Source organism: Xenopus tropicalis, chromosome 1 (assembly GCF_000004195.4).
Source record: "Xenopus tropicalis strain Nigerian chromosome 1, UCB_Xtro_10.0, whole genome shotgun sequence".
NCBI classification, from domain to species: Eukaryota; Metazoa; Chordata; class Amphibia; order Anura; family Pipidae; genus Xenopus; species Xenopus tropicalis.
The window spans coordinates 74,098,722-74,116,451 of NC_030677.2; the positions used below are offsets into that span (position 1 = coordinate 74,098,722).

The 17,730-nt window shown below is 36.7% G+C and overlaps 1 protein-coding gene across 4 annotated transcripts in view; it reads left to right on the top strand.

Moving 5' to 3' along the window:
* Positions 1-17,730, top strand: part of ppp3ca (protein phosphatase 3, catalytic subunit, alpha isozyme) — a 126,995-nt gene that overhangs the window by 60,917 nt on the left and 48,348 nt on the right. For all 4 annotated transcript variants that reach the window (XM_012955566.3, XM_012955568.3, XM_012955571.3 and 1 more), the window contains exons 2-3: positions 157-357; positions 17,383-17,507. In XM_012955566.3, coding sequence (XP_012811020.1) covers positions 157-357; positions 17,383-17,507 — 326 coding nt within the window. The remainder of the gene's footprint in view (positions 1-156; positions 358-17,382; positions 17,508-17,730) is intronic.

Here is a 17,730-nt window from a genome sequence, read left to right on the forward strand (position 1 = left end):
TTGCATGGGCCTTTATTGTATATGTGGTACTTTTAGTTTAATAAAGTCCCTTCGCTAAATATATATCATACTGGCCAAGTGCAACTGTAGACAACTTTCTTTTAGGCAGTTACTTGTGAATTATAGGTTCATTTTGGTTCTCTATTTTTCTTATAGCTGTTCCATTTCCACCGAGCCACAGGCTTACAGCAAAAGAGGTTTTTGACAATGATGGCAAACCTCGAGTAGACATCTTGAAAGCCCACCTTATGAAAGAGGGAAGACTTGAAGAAAGTGTTGCCCTTAGGATAATTACAGAAGGAGCTTCAATTCTTCGCCAGGAAAAAAATTTATTGGACATTGATGCTCCAGTTACAGGTAAGTTGTGTTTGTTTGTTTTTTAAATTTATCATTAGCATTGTGGAGTGAATATAATGTGAATAACTTGCTAGGTTAATTTTTCAAAAGTGAAATAGGTGTTTGTAGATATTGCAACTGTAGTTATGAGCTAGCCCAACATAAAAGGTTTGTATGATAGAGAAAGGATGGTTGGTTTAACAAGGAGGCATTTGCAACAATGAAACTCTATGAATTAATGAGTTCCTGGCCAAATGTGAGAGTTTAAAGGGATGCTTAAATCCCAAAGGTCTAAAAACCTTATGGTGCTAGTAATATGCTCCACATCTGTTGTGTCTTGACTAGCACAAGGTAGTTGACAACCAGAAATGATCTGCAAGCAGGTTAGAGATTTCTAGATGTAAATAAAAAAATAAGCTTTCTTGTATAACCACAGTAGCCTGACAAAGACTTTCTTTAAAACAATGTTACTCAGCTTTGCTTACTGTTTTGCAGTCATAATGTAGTATCAGCAGTATGTTATATAGATTAAATTAGGTTCTAACCATAGTGTTTGTCACTGTTTATTTTTTTGACAGATGAGACATTGCTTTAAAAAAGTTCATCAAAATAATTTTTTTTCTTTTGTGAAGTCTTCAGAAAAAGGAGTTCAAAACTAATTGCATTTTAATTCAAACATTTTTCTCAAGTTTGTTATTTTAACAACCTGTCTGTAGCCTCATTTATGCCATCATTGTCACATTAAAACAACAGAAGCTAGCAAGCCTGGGCAAAACACTAAATTTTTCGAGAGTTCTCTGATTAGTGGGGAACCTTGCACAAGACTTTCTCATCTTGCTGCACACTAATAATTGGTTCTTAATAATTATACTTATGGGCAAATAAAGAATTGTTCCAAAAAATCCAATGGAGACTAAAAATAACATGTGGTTAGAATGCCTCTGTAGCTGGCATGAAGCCTTACACAACACACTCTGCTTCTTAGTCCATTTTTGGAGGGGATTGTCTGACATGTTGAAGTCCAACAGCTAAACTAAATGGACTAATAATATGATTGCATTATTTAAAATCCTTTGTTTATTTAGTGCTAGAACAGCACTGTAATAAAAGATTATCATTCACATCAGTCTTTGCTTCAGTGGTTTAAAGCTTAGCTTCTATAACATTCATACACACACATTTTATCAAAATGTGAGATTAGATCACCACAGAAAAAATTGCCCACTTTCTGGTCATTCCTATGGGATTTTTAGAAGTGTATTTATCAGTGAGTGAAAGTTAGAGTTCACCATTTGATAAATACACTTCTAAAAATCCTATATGAATAAATAGAAAGTGAGCAAATATTTCTTTGATGAACTCTACTCTCACATTTTAATAAATCTGGCCCTAAGGTCAGTGTTGTCAGGAGCAAGTTAACCTACATTTATTTATAGGCTTATGCCATAGCTGGTGGATTCGCATTAGTATGCAATTTGGAGCCAAAATCTCCATGTGCCTGCTACCGGGCTGACGCAGAAGAGCACTGATTTAAGCATGGGGGGATTAGGACCTCAGTGCTGCGACGTAGTAGCACTAACCACTGAGCCGCCCTGGTGAATGATTTTGGCAAGTTTTGAACAGTTTATATTCTGAAATCATGGTTTTGATACCGTGGTCAAATGGGCACAATTGACTGCTATAATAAATAATCTTAAAAGCACATTTGCCCAGGGCCCATCAGGAAATGAGAATGTAAAATCTCTACTGATTTTGTTGTAGTACTTGCAAAAAACATAATGCCTGGAATTACCTGTATCCACCAGCACACTTGTTGAACAGATAATTGTTGCTTATAAATTAGATGGTTATTGTTTTTGCATGACAAATGCCTTATGAGCATATGCACTGTGTGGGTCCAGGCGACTGCGAATGAAGTGAATGGTAAAGTGTTAGTGTGTTAGATCACCTTTGGGGGAGTAATTAGGTGTGAATAAGGCAGATTTGGCTCATCTTTCTTTTTTTTTTTTAAAACTAGTTGTTGGGTAGTATGCTGATATAGCTCAGAAAACCCGTAAGTCTTATTCCCATTTTCTATGAGAAGCAGTTTGACACTTTTTTGTATTTGCTACATTTTTCCTGAAAAAAAAAATGCTGCTGCAAAATATTACATCTCCCATTTGCCTTTGTATGCAAATAAGTCACTTATTTCCAGTTTCCTCTGTCGTAATGACTTCGCATTGCTGCATTATTTGTTTGCCAGATAAAGCAGTGTCCATTATGCATGAGCACACTCAGAAACCTATTTATGGAAATTCTGATGATTCTTGCTCTGCCTAGACTTATTGTGTTTTGTACTCTAAGAAATCTCTGGGATATTTAGCTGGAAATCTTAGGAGTAGACAGCTTACCCTATTTGTTTGAATGAAGACTATGGCAGGCCCTGATATTGTCTGGGGAGGATTACTGCTCACTGCCTGAGCTAACCTGAGTTAGCCTGTGTCTTCTATAGCCAGCGTCTGAACTAGTAGGAAGCACAACTCACTGTTTTACCCACCCAGCATTTTATTTTGCTAATTATTTAGTCAAGCTTTAGCACAGTGGTTCCTTAAATGCTGACTAATCTACCAGAAAGTTTGAAATAAAGACCTTTAAAATGTTGTAGCTGTGTTTAAGCTTAAAGGAGACATATAGGATAAACAAAAAAAAATTCTAATCTTGTAGGCAGTTATGAATAATATATAGTGCTGGTTTCACTTTGGTTTAAAAGTGTATACTATCTGTAAAAATGGCCCCTTTATTGACCTTCCCTATAAATTCTTTTAGGTTCCTCTCCATTTTTCAAATGAGGGGTGGGTGTGTCCTAATGGTCCCTGCCAGAAGCAAAGTGTGAGGGGAGATAGCCACCGATCACAGCCCTGCAGTCACACAAGCAAAGACAGGCTTCAGTTCTCTATACATATAGGGGCAGATTCATCAAAGTACGAGTTCGAATCCCGAAATGGGTAAAATTCGGATTAGATACAACAATTTCTGATGATCGGAAATGTCACGAAAATGCTTACAAAAAAATCTTAATAGTCACATTAATATTGTATTGGAGATCCGAAAGTCACTAAATTTTTGTATCGTAAACGGCGGGAAAACCTGACTTTGATCCTTCCGTGCATGTTTTTGGAAGCCTCCCATAGGACTCAATGGCACTCTGCAGCTCCAACCTGGCCAAAGGAAAGTCACAATACCGAAGCTTTAATGAATCCAAAACTTTTGCACTCATTGTGACAAATACAATTTTGTTGCATAAAATATGTTTCTAAGTACGAAAAAGTTGCACAAATTAACGAAAACAACACAGAAAATATGTACAGTTCTATAAATTAGAAAAAATACGATTTTTTTTTTTTTATTCTGAATTATGCGTACTTTGACAAATATGCCCCTTAATAAAGAAAGATATAGGCACAATGTGATAAAAAAACAGGCACTCCCTTGGCTATGATACTGCTTCTATTTCTGATAGTAGACTGCGACCTAAATGAAATCACTAACTACAATCATGAAGTAATGCCATGCTCCTATAAGGCCCTTGGATAACATTCACATTTTTATTGCAACGATTGTGTATAGCATGCTGCAAATAAAGCTGACCATACAGTTCTTTGAACTGTCTGTTCAGACAGCCTAGGTCGCACTAATATTTTCAGTAACAATATTTATATCAAAATTCTGGAGAAAGCAAATAAAAATATGTATCAGAGGGGGGTATACTCATGCTAACATGGAGATAATGTAAAGTACAAGATTGAAACAGGCAGGGACACCAGTATATCACACCCAATGCATATTGCCCATTCTAGGGCCTGACCAATATGTGGTGGTTAATCTATGAATTATATCCATGAAAGAGATCATTTTTTATTAAATTCATCCATGGACTGCAGCCTCCAGCATCAGGAGTCTTCATTACTTCTCGAATTCCAAATGAGTGAAATGAAAACCACTTTTGAAACCAGAATTAAATCTTCAAGTGACTGTCACACCATTAGTTTATATTGTGGAGTTTGTTAGTTATTCAGGTTATCCACCATAGTAAAGGGATTGCGTATTAAAGATATCTCTTTGACAAATGACAAAGTATTTACTGTATTCAAAGACCTGTTAAACTTAAGTGATAGGGAATCGGGGGATACGCCTTTAGATTGATAAATACTAAGTCTAATAGATAATTTTTTTTTTAATGTAAATACGAAAATGGTGTTTCTGCTTACACATTCCAGAATGTTTCTTTTAATGAACTCCAAAAAAATATTTGAAGGGACAGTTTACCCCCTTTGTTCAACAAGCATTCTTGCGAAAACAGGGAAAATGAATATACTTCACGACTAGTCCTTGCCAGGTTATAAGTATACAATCTTCTCCCTTACCACTTTGTTGTTACTGCTTTCTTAACAGGAGTTCAATATGCAGAGGGATTAGTGTTGCATTGGTAATCTAATTATCTACGTTGCAAGGACTAAAAAAGGAGTAGCACATATTTTTATGATTAAAACAATATGAAGAATAAGAATGTTCATTGTACTTGTGTTAAAAAGAGGATGAAAACTTCTCAATATTTAACATAAATATTGGGAAGACGGGAACACAGAGGAGCAGATTTTTCAATATTCATGATTTTGCTACTATGAGAAAATCTCAAAAATTCGAATGAACAATTTGTCAAATAATAGCTGTGATTTTTAGAAATTTTATAAGTCAATTGGAAGTGTATCTGAAGCAGTCAAGCAAGTTGATGTTTGACTTTAATAAACAAGAGTTGAGATTTTACAGTTTCAATAAAAATGAATAGAACCTTATGATTTTCATGTATGATCAACTTTTTTTTCATTCAAGTTTTCTCCTAAATATTGCTAGAAATTGCAGAAAATAGTTACTTAATTTCTATCAGGATTTTCCTTCTCCTTGACAGCACTATGTGGTGGGGGAAAGCAAAACCCTTTACTACACTTCTAGTGCAGTAAATTGCAGTAAATGTTAAGGAGAAAAATGACAGCACACTGGTTTATAAAACATGTACTACTGTTTTAAAGAAAATTGCTACAGGCAAACAATGCAAAAAAATTTGAAATAGTGAGTACAAGAGTTCAATTATTTTACATATTATTTAGGTGAATAAGTTCAGCAGAGATTCTGAAGAGAATTTAGGTAGAATCACGTGGGGTTTGTTTTAGTCACAATTAGCAATGGTTAATTTTCCAGGTGACAATTCCTGGATGAGATTCTTCCTTTCATGTTCATGTGTAAGGTGGGATTTGCCAGAACAATACCATGCAAGGCTTTTTCTACAACAAATCTACACCAATCAAGCACTGCTACCAAACCAAGTTAACGCTGCTTGTGCATGCGGACAATTTGAACTTCTCAAACTGAATTCCAGGGGGGTGCCAAATATTAGGCACACTTCAGTGATTGCAGTCACTTACCTGATATCCTGGACAGTGCTTATGTCAGCAGAAAACTGCACCACCCCAGGGTATTTCTGTAGAAGCTTGTTGGCATGATCCTCCTCCTTCTGTCTTCTTTTCTGTGAGGGCAGGCAAGGACAGGCACAGTAGAGTGAAAAAGCCAACTTTTTGTGTCTAAGTTCTGCCTTTATTCTGCTACGCATATGCCTGCCTAAATTAGAACTAAAAGAAGCCAGAAGAAGATGGAAAAAAGGATCTTCTACAGACATACTCTGGGTGAATAGAAGCACCGGCACAGAATATCAGGTAAGTGATTATAATCACTGGGTCGTACATAGCCTTTTGACTTTAACTTTAATTCTTCTTTACATTTCTTAATATATAAACATTTTATATCTCTCTTTAAGTTAGCCAAAGGGTGTGTTTTTGAATACTAATGTAACTGGAGCCTACTAAGCAAAAACCGGATGCTTATAAAAAGCTTATATGACACCTAGATAATCTTAAATGTGATTTAAAATGTGTTTCCCGTCACTTGATAAAATAATAGCTGACTTTGTACAAATATATTGTGTTGCTGCACAAGTCCTTTTTAAAGCTTTTATGCTCTCACAAGCACAGATTCCTTATCTGTCAGTACTGATAAATGTAAAGTAATCTTTTACCTTCCCAGGATCACTCAAAAGTGGCAGGCTGCTACCTGCAGGATATACAGAAAAACTTGGCAGCCTGTGGCTCTGCAACGAACGTGGACTGCAGCATCAACTTAATACATTGATCTTTCATAGCTATTTCATCTGAATGCTTTTGGTTAATTTAATGGAAAATAAGCATTTCTTTTGAGTACATTAGTTGTCATCAGAACATTTTCTTTAAACAGTGATTCTCAATTTAAAGGGATTGTTCACCTCTCAAACACTTTATTCAGTTCAGTTCTTTTCCTACATAACACTAGAAATAAACACATTTGTCATTTGCTTTCTATTTCTTATTTTTAACCATTTTTCTAAAATTGAAATTTAAACTTAAATGTTTCAGTCTGGCAACTCGGCAATCCAAGTTCAGACTCTGAACTCTGTTGCAATTAGCTCTATTAGTTGATACATTTCTCAGCAGCATCTGTGGGATATTACATTCATAACGGCAGCCTTGCAGGGTCAAAGAGGGAATTTAAATTAGAACAGTTTAATATTAGTCTATAATATACAGTCTAAAGTCTAAATATTAATCAGTGAAACAGTCAAAAATAAAAAGCAATTGAAAAAGGTCTCTTTCTTGTGTACTATCAAAAAACAACAAAACTGAAAGAAAAGTGTTTTGAACCTGAGAAACTTCTTTAATGTCTTAAGTTTTAACAAGTTTCTTGAATCCTTGGTGGATGTTAGTGCTGCTAATCCATATATGATACATTTTATATATATATACAGTGGTGTGAAAAACTATTTGCCCCCTTTCTGATTTCTTATTCTTGTGCATGTTTGTCACACAAAATGTTTCTGATCATCAAACACATTTAACTATTAGTCAAAGATAACACAAGTAAACACAAAATGCAGTTTTTAAATGAGGGTTTTTATTATTTAGGGAGAAAAAAAATCCAAACCTACATGGCCCTGTGTGAAAAAGTGATTGCTCCCTGAACCTAATAACTGGTTGGGCCACCCTTAGCAGCAATAACTGCAATCAAGCGTTTGCGATAACTTGCAACGAGTCTTTTACAGCGCTCTGGAGGAATTTTGGCCCACTCATCTTTGCAGAATTGTTGTAATTCAGCTTTATTTGAGGGTTTTCTAGCATGAACCGTCTTTTTAAGGTCATGCCACAACATCTCAATAGGATTCAGGTCAGGACTTTGACTAGGCCACTCCAAAGTCTTCATTTTGTTTTTCTTCAGCCATTCAGAGGTGGATTTGCTGGTGTGTTTTGGGTCATTGTCCTGCTGCAGCACCCAAGATCGCTTCAGCTTGAGTTGACGAACAGATGGCCGGACATTCTCCTTCAGGATTTTTTGGTAGACAGTAGAATTCATGGTTCCATCTATCACAGCAAGCCTTCCAGGTCCTGAAGCAGCAAAACAACCCCAAACCATCACACTACCACCACCATATTTTACTGTTGGTATGATGTTCTTTTTCTGAAATGCTGTGTTACTTTTACGCCAGATGTAACGGGACACGCACCTTCCAAAAAGTTCAACTTTTGTCTCGTCGGTCCACAAGGTATTTTCCCAAAAGTCTTGGCAATCATTGAGATGTTTTTTAGCAAAATTGAGACGAGCCATAATGTTCTTTTTGCTTAAAAGTGGTTTGCGCCTTGGAAATCTGCCATGCAGGCCGTTTTTGCCCAGTCTCTTTCTTATGGTGGAGTCATGAACACTGACCTTAATTGAGGCAAGTGAGGCCTGCAGTTCTTTAGATGTTGTCCTGGGGTCTTTTGTGGCCTCTCGGATGAGTTGTCTCTGCGCTCTTGGGGTAATTTTGGTCAGCCGGCCACTCCTGGGAAGGTTCCCCACTGTTCCATGTTTTTGCCATTTGTGGATAATGGCTCTCACTGTGGTTCGCTGGAGTCCCAAAGCTTTAGAAATGGCTTTATAACCTTTACCAGACTGATAGATCTCAATTACTTTTGTTCTCATTTGTTCCTGAATTTCTTTGGATCTTGGCATGATGTCTAGCTTTTGAGGTGCTTTTGGTCTACTTCTCTGTGTCAGGTAGCTCCTATTTAAGTGATTTCTTGATTGAAACAGGTGTGGCAGTAATCAGGCCTGGGGGTGACTACAGAAATTGATATTGAAATTGAAAATTGAAATTGATAAACCACAGTTAAGTTATTTTTTAACAAGGGGGCAATCACTTTTTCACACAGGGCCATGTAGATTTGGAGTTTTTTTTCTCCCTTAATAACGTAAACCTTCATTTAAAAACTGCATTTTGTGTTCAATTATGTTATCTTTGACTAATAGTTAACGGTTTTTGATGAGCAGAAACATTTAAGTGTGACAAACATGCAAAAGAATAAGAAATCAGGAAGGGGGCAAATAGTTTTTCACACCACTGTATATATATATATATATATATATATATATGTTCTGATCCTGATTCTGATTTGTGCTTTTGGTATATCGCTAACCTATATCGCTTAGTGATTATAATCCTATTTTACAGTGCTCTGTAATATGTTGGCACTTGTTAATTGTAATAATAATAGAAAGTATTTCTTTACAGCAGTGAATTTGGCCTCAGACAGACGCTACAAGTTTGTAAAAGCTTATTTATGATGAGCTTGCAAATTATCAGTGGTTGTTAGCTATTACATTTGTTTTAAAAGCATTTTAAAATTGCATTATCTGCTTCTAATGATGATGGCATTCAAACATAAGGCTTCTTTTCCATTAAGACGGAATATGTATTTTCCATTAGAATCTTTTGTCTTTGGCACTTAATAGACCATCACTGATCATCAGTGGCCTCTTTATTTTACATTGTAATACAATTACCGAATGTTTGAGTTTTCAATGGAATCACTTTTGTCTAACATAAATATAGTCCCAGCAAAAAGCACAGCTGTATGCTGACTTAAGCCAGCTGCAAGACATTAGTCATGTAACAAGTGTAAGTGTTACCAAGAAATCTATTTAAATATGAGCAATTATTTCCCATTGCTTTTAGAATGAATGTCAGTAAGTTCATTGGCCTTAGTTCCCGTACAGTGTGAATACAGTTATTTGCTTATTAGTAGAACATAACTGACAAACAAGTTTAAACAAAACGCCATCATTTATTTAACCCTTTAACACAGTATCTTTGCTGGTAAATATTTATTTGTTTTAACAGCAAATCTGCAGTAGCAATAATGTATATACATATAGGATGGTGATGGACAACACACTCCTTAACAATCCATGTCCTTTAGAGAGTAGTGGCATACACCAGGGGCCTTATATTAAAATAAAGTAATAATAATAAATCAATTTAAGAAAGTAATGCTATGTATACAGCTAAGTACATATGTATACAGGTCGGTTTAAGCCTAACAATTTTGTTAGGCTGATGTCCCATGGAAAGATTTAGTCACCCACGATAGATCTCTGCTTCTGCAAGTGACGAATCTCTCCAAAATGCCTTTCCATCTGCAACAATATGAATTGCTGGTGGAAAGGCCTACATAATGCTTTGGTTTTCTGAAGTTGAAACCTTTGTTGAAATAAAGCAACATGAATTAAAGGGGACCTGTCACCCTAAGACAGGGGTGGGCAAACTACGGCCCGCGGGCCACATCCGGCCCGTCAGCCCTTTTAATCCGGTCTGCCGTCTCAGGCCCCCTTAAAAGAATGACGGGCTCTGATTGGTTGCGCCCCGTGCGTGCGCACAGCGTCAGCACGCACGGGGCGCAACCATATAAAAGAATGCACTGGGGAGCCTGGGAACAGAAGGACGGGACGGAGGAAGCAGCGGGTCGCTGGGGAGGAGCTGAGAGGCCCCATCATTTTTGATGGCAGCCCCGGGCGTAACGCTGTCCCGGTCCGGCCCGTATGTTAGTTAATGTGGCCCCTGAGCTAAAAAGTTTGCACACCCCTGCCCTAAGATATAATTCAAAATTCTTTTTTATTGTGTTTGTTAAGCAAAATAAACTTCACTTACACTATATAAGTAATATAAATCTTGTTTCCTTCAGTCCTGGAATTGAACAATCACATCAAATAAGCAGGTGCCATTTTGTGCGCACAGTTATTAAGGCAAGCTTGTGTATGTGCCAGAATGGGGGACCAGATGCCCAGGCCCATGCACTGCCTACACAATTAGATGGTGAGGAGGGATGGGGAAAGTGAGAGCTGAACTGAAAAGTACTTGTCTGCCTCGCCTCTAGGCAGGCAATACAGGTATAGGACCCGTTATCCAGAATTTCTCTGGATCCAAGGGTATTCCGGGTAAGGGGTCTTTACGTAATTTGGATCTCCATACCTTAAGTCTAAAAAATCAATAAAACATTAATTAAACCCAACAGACTTGTTTTGCCTTCAATAAGGATTAATTCTATCTTAGTTGGAATCAAGTACAAGCTACTGTTTTATTATTACAGAAAAAAAGGAAATCCATTTTAAAATTCTGAATTATTTGATTAAAATGGAGTCTATGGGAGACAGGCTTTCCGTATTTTGGAGCTTTCTGGATAAAGGGTCTCCGGATAAAGGATCCCATACCTGTATATGATTGACAGCTGGGATTTTTAAATGCCTTTATAATGGGCTTGGAAGTGTTAATATAAAAATTAATTTGGGTTTCTTGTTTAATTTGAAGAGGGCTTTTATTATACAGCTTTTTATGTCTGGATGACAGGCCCACTTTAAAATTAAATTAATATTTCCATTTTAATTGTGACATGAGGATCCTATAGTTTTTACAGAATTTAGTACTGGGTAATAACATTTGTTCACCCAACCTCACACTTGGTGCACTGTGTTCTATACACAGGAAGAAGCTCTCATTTGGCACAGACACTAAATGAGCAGATCTTAGCTCAAATCTGTCTGACCAAATGAGGGCTAAATGTATGAATGTTAAATAAATATATCTTGAATTTGGAATTGATTTATTTGTTGTGTAGCTGTCTGGCTTGATATTTAAATATAAACTTACTAATGCAAAAATGTTAAAGAAAATAAGAACAGCAAAAAAAGTTCCCCTTTAAACAACTTATCTTTTATGCATGTGTATGTAACATATCAGGCAGTTTCCACTAGCAGGAGTCCCATGAACCTAGGGCAAGGAATACTAAAGTAAAGGGGTAAGAGACACATTTGTTAAAGGGGTGGTTCAATTTTAAGTTCTTCTAGTGTGCTATAGAATACCCTTTTCGTAGCAGCTTTGCAACTGGTTTTCGTTATTTATTTTCTATAGTTTTTTTAAATGTATTTGTTGTCCTTTTCTGCCTATTTCCAATTTAAATGATTACTGACCAAAAACTATTGCACTGTGAGGCTACAATTTTATTGTTACTGTTACTTTTTATTGCTTACCTTTCTATGCAGGCCCTCTCCTATTCATATTCCCATCTCTGGTTCAAACCACTGCCTGGTTGCTATGGTAAATAAGACCATAGCAATCAGATAGCTGCTGTTATACCAAAGAGGAGAGCTGCTGAACCAAAAGCTAAATAACTAAAAATATAGAAAATAAAAAAATGAAAACTAGTTGCAAATTGTCTCAGAATATTCATGTATATATCATAGTAAAAGTTAATTTAAAGGTGAACTACCCCTTTAAAGGAGGACAAGGGAGGCTCCCTCATTCTAGAATTAGTAGATAGTAGAAAAAAAATGCACAATGGAAAGAATTTTTCTCTTGCCACAGGTAAGATGAACGTTGTGAAAAATCTGCTACTTAACTGCCAACTGAAAAAGACTGAGTTTTGCTGTTTATGCTGGTATGCTGGGAATGTAATAAAGCATCTTTGCAGGGAGCAATATCACATTCCAAAATGCACACTTTTATTCGTTATTTGCTAATTTTTATTCTTTATTTGCAATTTTTTTTCTGTTTATGTCTTTAGTTACATATTTCCATATGAATCTTTAGGGCATATCCAGTCAATGGTTTGGTCTCATTGAGCTGTGCTGCATGTGAGAGGTAGGGCTTACACTGTTAAATCATAAATTACAACTTTAATTGTAAAAAAAAAAAATGTCTTACTCTGTTTGTCTGATACAACTACATCATTGCCCTGCACACTGACCTCAGTCTGCCCCACCCCTGATGTCACTCTCTAGTAGGCTTTTAAGGGAATGGTGGCAACCCTGTGTGGTTTCCTGCAGCTTCAATGGAAAGTGAATCTACTGCAAGTTGAGCACCCCCTACTGCCTATTTATACATGTAGCTAAGGATCCAGATTTCCTTACATGGCTGTAAGTTTTCTGCATGCATTTTCTAGAATTAGTGACCCTAAACTGCCACATAATATAGGTTGCATGGGAGAGAGTACCTTGTCTTACAAGATAGATAAACCTTTCAAGCTGATAAAAACTGAAACTAAAAAAGAACATAAGCGCTTACCATGCTACTTCGTCATTTTTACTGTGAGCAAGCCAAGGTATTAAAGTTCTCTTGACAAGTAACAATAATTCCTATCATTTTTGTGAAAGGATAGATTTGTTGAAATATACTAAATAAAATATCATTGCATTTAGATTGTGCTTTCAGCATATAATGAATTCATTTTTGCCTAAAGAACACTTCAGGCAGTTTTTGTGACATAAGGTTCAATCTGATTGCAGTGTGACTAAAGATAGTCAGCCAGTGTTCTTGCTACTCCAATAGTCTCTATGTGCTCCCTTTTAAAATGGCCATACACAGGCTGATAAATGCTGCTGACTCGTGTCCTGTAGCTTATTGGCTCATGTGTGGGAGGGTCTCTTGATAATTACAACATTGCCTTTGAGTGAGGACATGCATTAATGTTGTCCTCCCCAGTGGGTTCCTGCAGGGCTGCAGTAAGATCCGATCACTTGACCCTGGGCCTACAATCAAATCACTTGAGCTTTGCCTAGGGCATAGGTGGCCAAGATATGCTTGTTTAGTGATCTTGCCTAGCAAATATGTTTAAAGGATGTTTAAAGGAGAAGGAAAGGCTAATAAAGAGTTAATCTCAAGCTGCAGGCATGCTTTCAGTTGTCTCAATAGTTTGTCTCAATTTTTTACACGCTGAGCTGTGTAAAAAAAAGTTCCCATAATGCCTCGTGTCATGAAAATGACCTAATAAGTGTAGGCTCAAACACTGGAGAGAAACCGTGTAGCATTCCAGCACTTTATTTTTGTAAAGTCCAATGACATCACACATCGATAAATCCTTCTAAGAAGTAAAATAGCAAAAAGGCAGTTCCAAAGTCCCACAGAAGTAAATCCACAGTCTGAAGAAAATAATGGCCGAAGAGTAACTGAAGCGGTTGATCCGAAGTGCAGGAATCCTTTCCTCTCTCTCTCTGAAGACTGACTTCCAAGCTCTCTTTGGGGCTCTTTTTATGTCCCTGTGGGCCCATCCTCCCAGCAAGCCCCTATTGTTTCTATGCAAGGGTGGGGTGACATATAGGTGCCAGGGTAACTGGATTATCTGCCTATTGTTTCCAATCAGGCCAGGGCAGACGTGTTGGAGCCTTTGGGTATCAGTCCCTAATCTCATCAGAGAGAAATTAAATCAATTCCGCCATTGTTTAAGATAAACCCGTCACACCTCGCTCCTGCACAGACACCCAGACCAAGTGAACATGCTCAGTTAGACTATGCGGGAGATTTATTAAGACAAACTCGACTTGCGCGACTTTTTCGTACGCTTGCACAACTTTTTCGTACGCTTGCATGTAAAATTTGGAAAGGTTCTGCCACTGTTTGCAATCGTTTGGTACAAAAATTTTGTGACTTTCGGATGGCCAATATGATTTTATCGTGACAAATACGATTTTTTTGTAAGTTTTTTCGTGTTATTGCGATCTTAAGAAATTATCGTATCCAATACGAATTTTTCCCATTAGGGATTCAAACTTGTGGTTTAATGAATTGGCCCCTATGAGTCAGCTTCCTGCTGATTGGCTCAGATCCACATTCCTAAGGGGGGGTGAGTTCTTAGCATTCTTGAGGGAGGGGGGAGCAGGAAAGAGCAGAAAGCAAAGAGCTGCTTGTCTCTGGCAAATGAAAACAGACACAACTAATCTTTTGACAGGGAACTCAGTGCAGCATTTCTGTGAGTGCTTATGGCTGTATTTACATAGAACTTTCTAATAAAGCTTACTTAGTTTTTAGCTTTCCTTCTCCTTTAAGTATATGGCCAACTTTAAACAAAGTAACTTAGTTATGGTAATGCGTACCAAAAGAGGAGGATGGGTGAAGTACAATTTATTTTAACTGCTGCGCATTTTTTTTCTTTTGAAAAGAAAATGTGTGTGTATATATATATATGTATATATTTGTATGCTTTTTTTTAGCCAGTTTCACCAGTGATCACACAACCTTATTAACGTTACATTTTTAGTCACATATGTTCAACTAATCATTTGTGTGATGTTTGCTACTTTAATTTTCATATAAAAGACCTGAAAGGCCAGTGATTGAACATCAGCACTGGAAAATCCACTTATGTGGTGAGGTCCATTGAGTGGAAATTAGAGCTGATAAAATAACTTTATTGGTAACAGGGTTTATGCAGGCTTGTGCGCTGATGCAGTTTATGCCCAACAAGATTTGTCTTTTAGAGCACAGTGTATTTTTCAGATATATATACAGTGTACTTAAATATACAAGTATGGAATGTATAATCTGGAATTCCTAGGACCTGAGGTTTTCCGGACAAGGGGTCTTTCCGTAATTTGGATAAACCCAGCAGGATTGTTTTGGCACAAATATGAATCAATATCAATCAAGACCAATCTGTCTTATTATTGCTGATAAAAACAAAATAGTTTAAAGGAGAAGGAAAGGCTAAGTCACTTGGGGGTGCTGAAATGTTAGGCTGGTGCCCCTGTACGGAGAGAACAGCACCAGCCCGGGGTAGCAGCGAGCGCTTCCTACTTCCTATTCGCTTGCGCACGCATGCGCAGTAGAGTGAAAAGCCGAACTTAAACAAGAAAGTCGGCACCAGCCCAGGGTACAAGGTAAGCGATCTAAGTCACTTGGGGATGCCTAACATTTTGGCACCCACAAGTGACTTAGCCTTTCCTTCTCCTTTAACAAAAATTAGAATTACTTGTCTCAAATGAAATCTATGGGAATGGAGTACCTGTAATTCAGAGATTTCTGGTTAACAGGTTTTTTCCACATACCCATATTTATAAAATTTAAATTTGCTCAGTCAGTGCCTACATTTTTATAGAATTTTAAGAAATTTAATTTGTAGCAGCTTCTTCTGTGTTCTATTATATATTTAGTGTAAAGAATATGTTAATGCTCATATCTGGCTTACCTGATTATTTTAGAAGTGGGTTCTGTGTTAATTTAGATGCTAACTATGGCATGTGTACAAGGCTACACTGTTTACTAGCTGCAGCTGTTACATTTTCTGTATTTACTGAGAGCTGCTCATTTTTGAGCATTACTAATTATAGCCTTTGTTGGTATCATCTTAATCTGTTTTTTTAAACTCACCAACTTTTATATTTAATTTTATTGTGCTGAGAAAGAGAAAATGGTTAAACATACTCTTAAAACTCTGTAAATAAGTAGACTATTTTGAGCAGCAATAGTCGGTAAACTAATAGTAGCAAAGAAATAAATCGGTGCATGGTAAAATTCAATGCACTTTGAATGTTACCTTGTACTGAAATTGTTAGTTTGTGCATAGCACACTACTATATAGCATCACTAGACAGGGAAATAAACCATAGTGCAGTAAAGCGGACTGTGTCAAAACAGCATAAATTCATGAAAAACTTAAAATCCAGGAAAGAAAATACAAAACTTGCCTGTATGGGACCACAATCAGTTCCAGGGATGTAACATTGGTGTTCTACTGTATGTGAAAAGATACATAAATAACCAAGCTGATCTAGGCACAAGTTCCTACAATATTTATCAGGACAGGAATTGGCTGATTTTAATTTGAGCAAGTACTCTCTATTCTTTAAATCTCATTAAACATTTTTTTTCGACTGAATATGTTGTTTATAATTTAGATGTCTAATCTATTTATATAAAAAAATGACATAAAAAAAATGTAAAAACCCTCCAACAAACAAATGTTATAGCAGTAAAAACTGTGCTTTTACTCTAAAAAGGTTTCAGAGGTTTTCAGACTGGGACTGACAGCCAGTATATGGGGGTGCCACACATGAAGGGTAGTTTAAGAGGTGGTACAGATTTTATTTGATCTTTGGAATATTTCTGAATACCAATTTTGAAGGCCAATTGTATGAGCGTTGCAGTGCTAAAACTACAGAAAGATGTTTTATATGGCATTTTTCATATTATATGTATGTGTGTTAGGAGATGAGGGTTGCTGGTTGGAAAATAGGGTATTTAACCTATTACATGGGAAAACCACTTGTCTGTTGTGCAGAAATAATGACAGTTAACTGCTTGTTGTCCAGTCTAGCTGTAGTTCTCTGATGGAAGACAACGAATAAAAATCTCTTGATTTTATTTATTGGTATTATTATTATTATAGATTCAGACTCAAGAAAGAAATTTGCCACATAGGTTATTTTAAAGTCACTTTGGCCTTCTGTGCACTAGAATGAAATTCTAGCATTTATATGATGTATTAAATCTGGGAATTCTAGTTACATCATTTACAGGTGCAGTGTGTGCGGTGCTGTGTGTATGTGGTTGGAATTGTAAAACGCTGTATCTACCATAACTATACACCCCCTTTATTATGGCATAATGAAATCATCACTGGTACAATTATTTTCCAAAGTCACATAACTAGTTAAGAGATTACCTGTTACAATAAAACATGAAACTTCCAGGATGGTGAATACTTTTTATAGACTCTGTAGGTGGTTCTTGTTCTCGTATAACCATGCACCCATGATCATGATTATGCTGCATGCAAACTATTATTCTAACCATTTGTTACCCAGTGACCAGGTTTATACAAAATATTTCTATTGTGTTTTTTGCAGTGTGTGGGGATATTCATGGGCAGTTCTTTGACTTGATGAAGTTATTTGAAGTGGGAGGATCACCTGCCAACACACGTTACCTCTTTTTAGGAGACTACGTTGACAGAGGATACTTCAGTATTGAAGTAAGTTTAAATTGGTGTTTTATTGAGCCACGGTTTCCATATAAAGTGCTTTACTTGTCTGTAGAAATAAAATAAGGCTCGGGAAGCTTGTTTTTTCCATAAAGGTTGCATACATACAATCACTGTTTTTAAAGTTATGTAATCTACCCCCTTTTTTTTCCTGCAAATTTAAAAAAAGAAGGAAAATTGATTGGGATACCTATAATAAAGAGATTCTGCCACA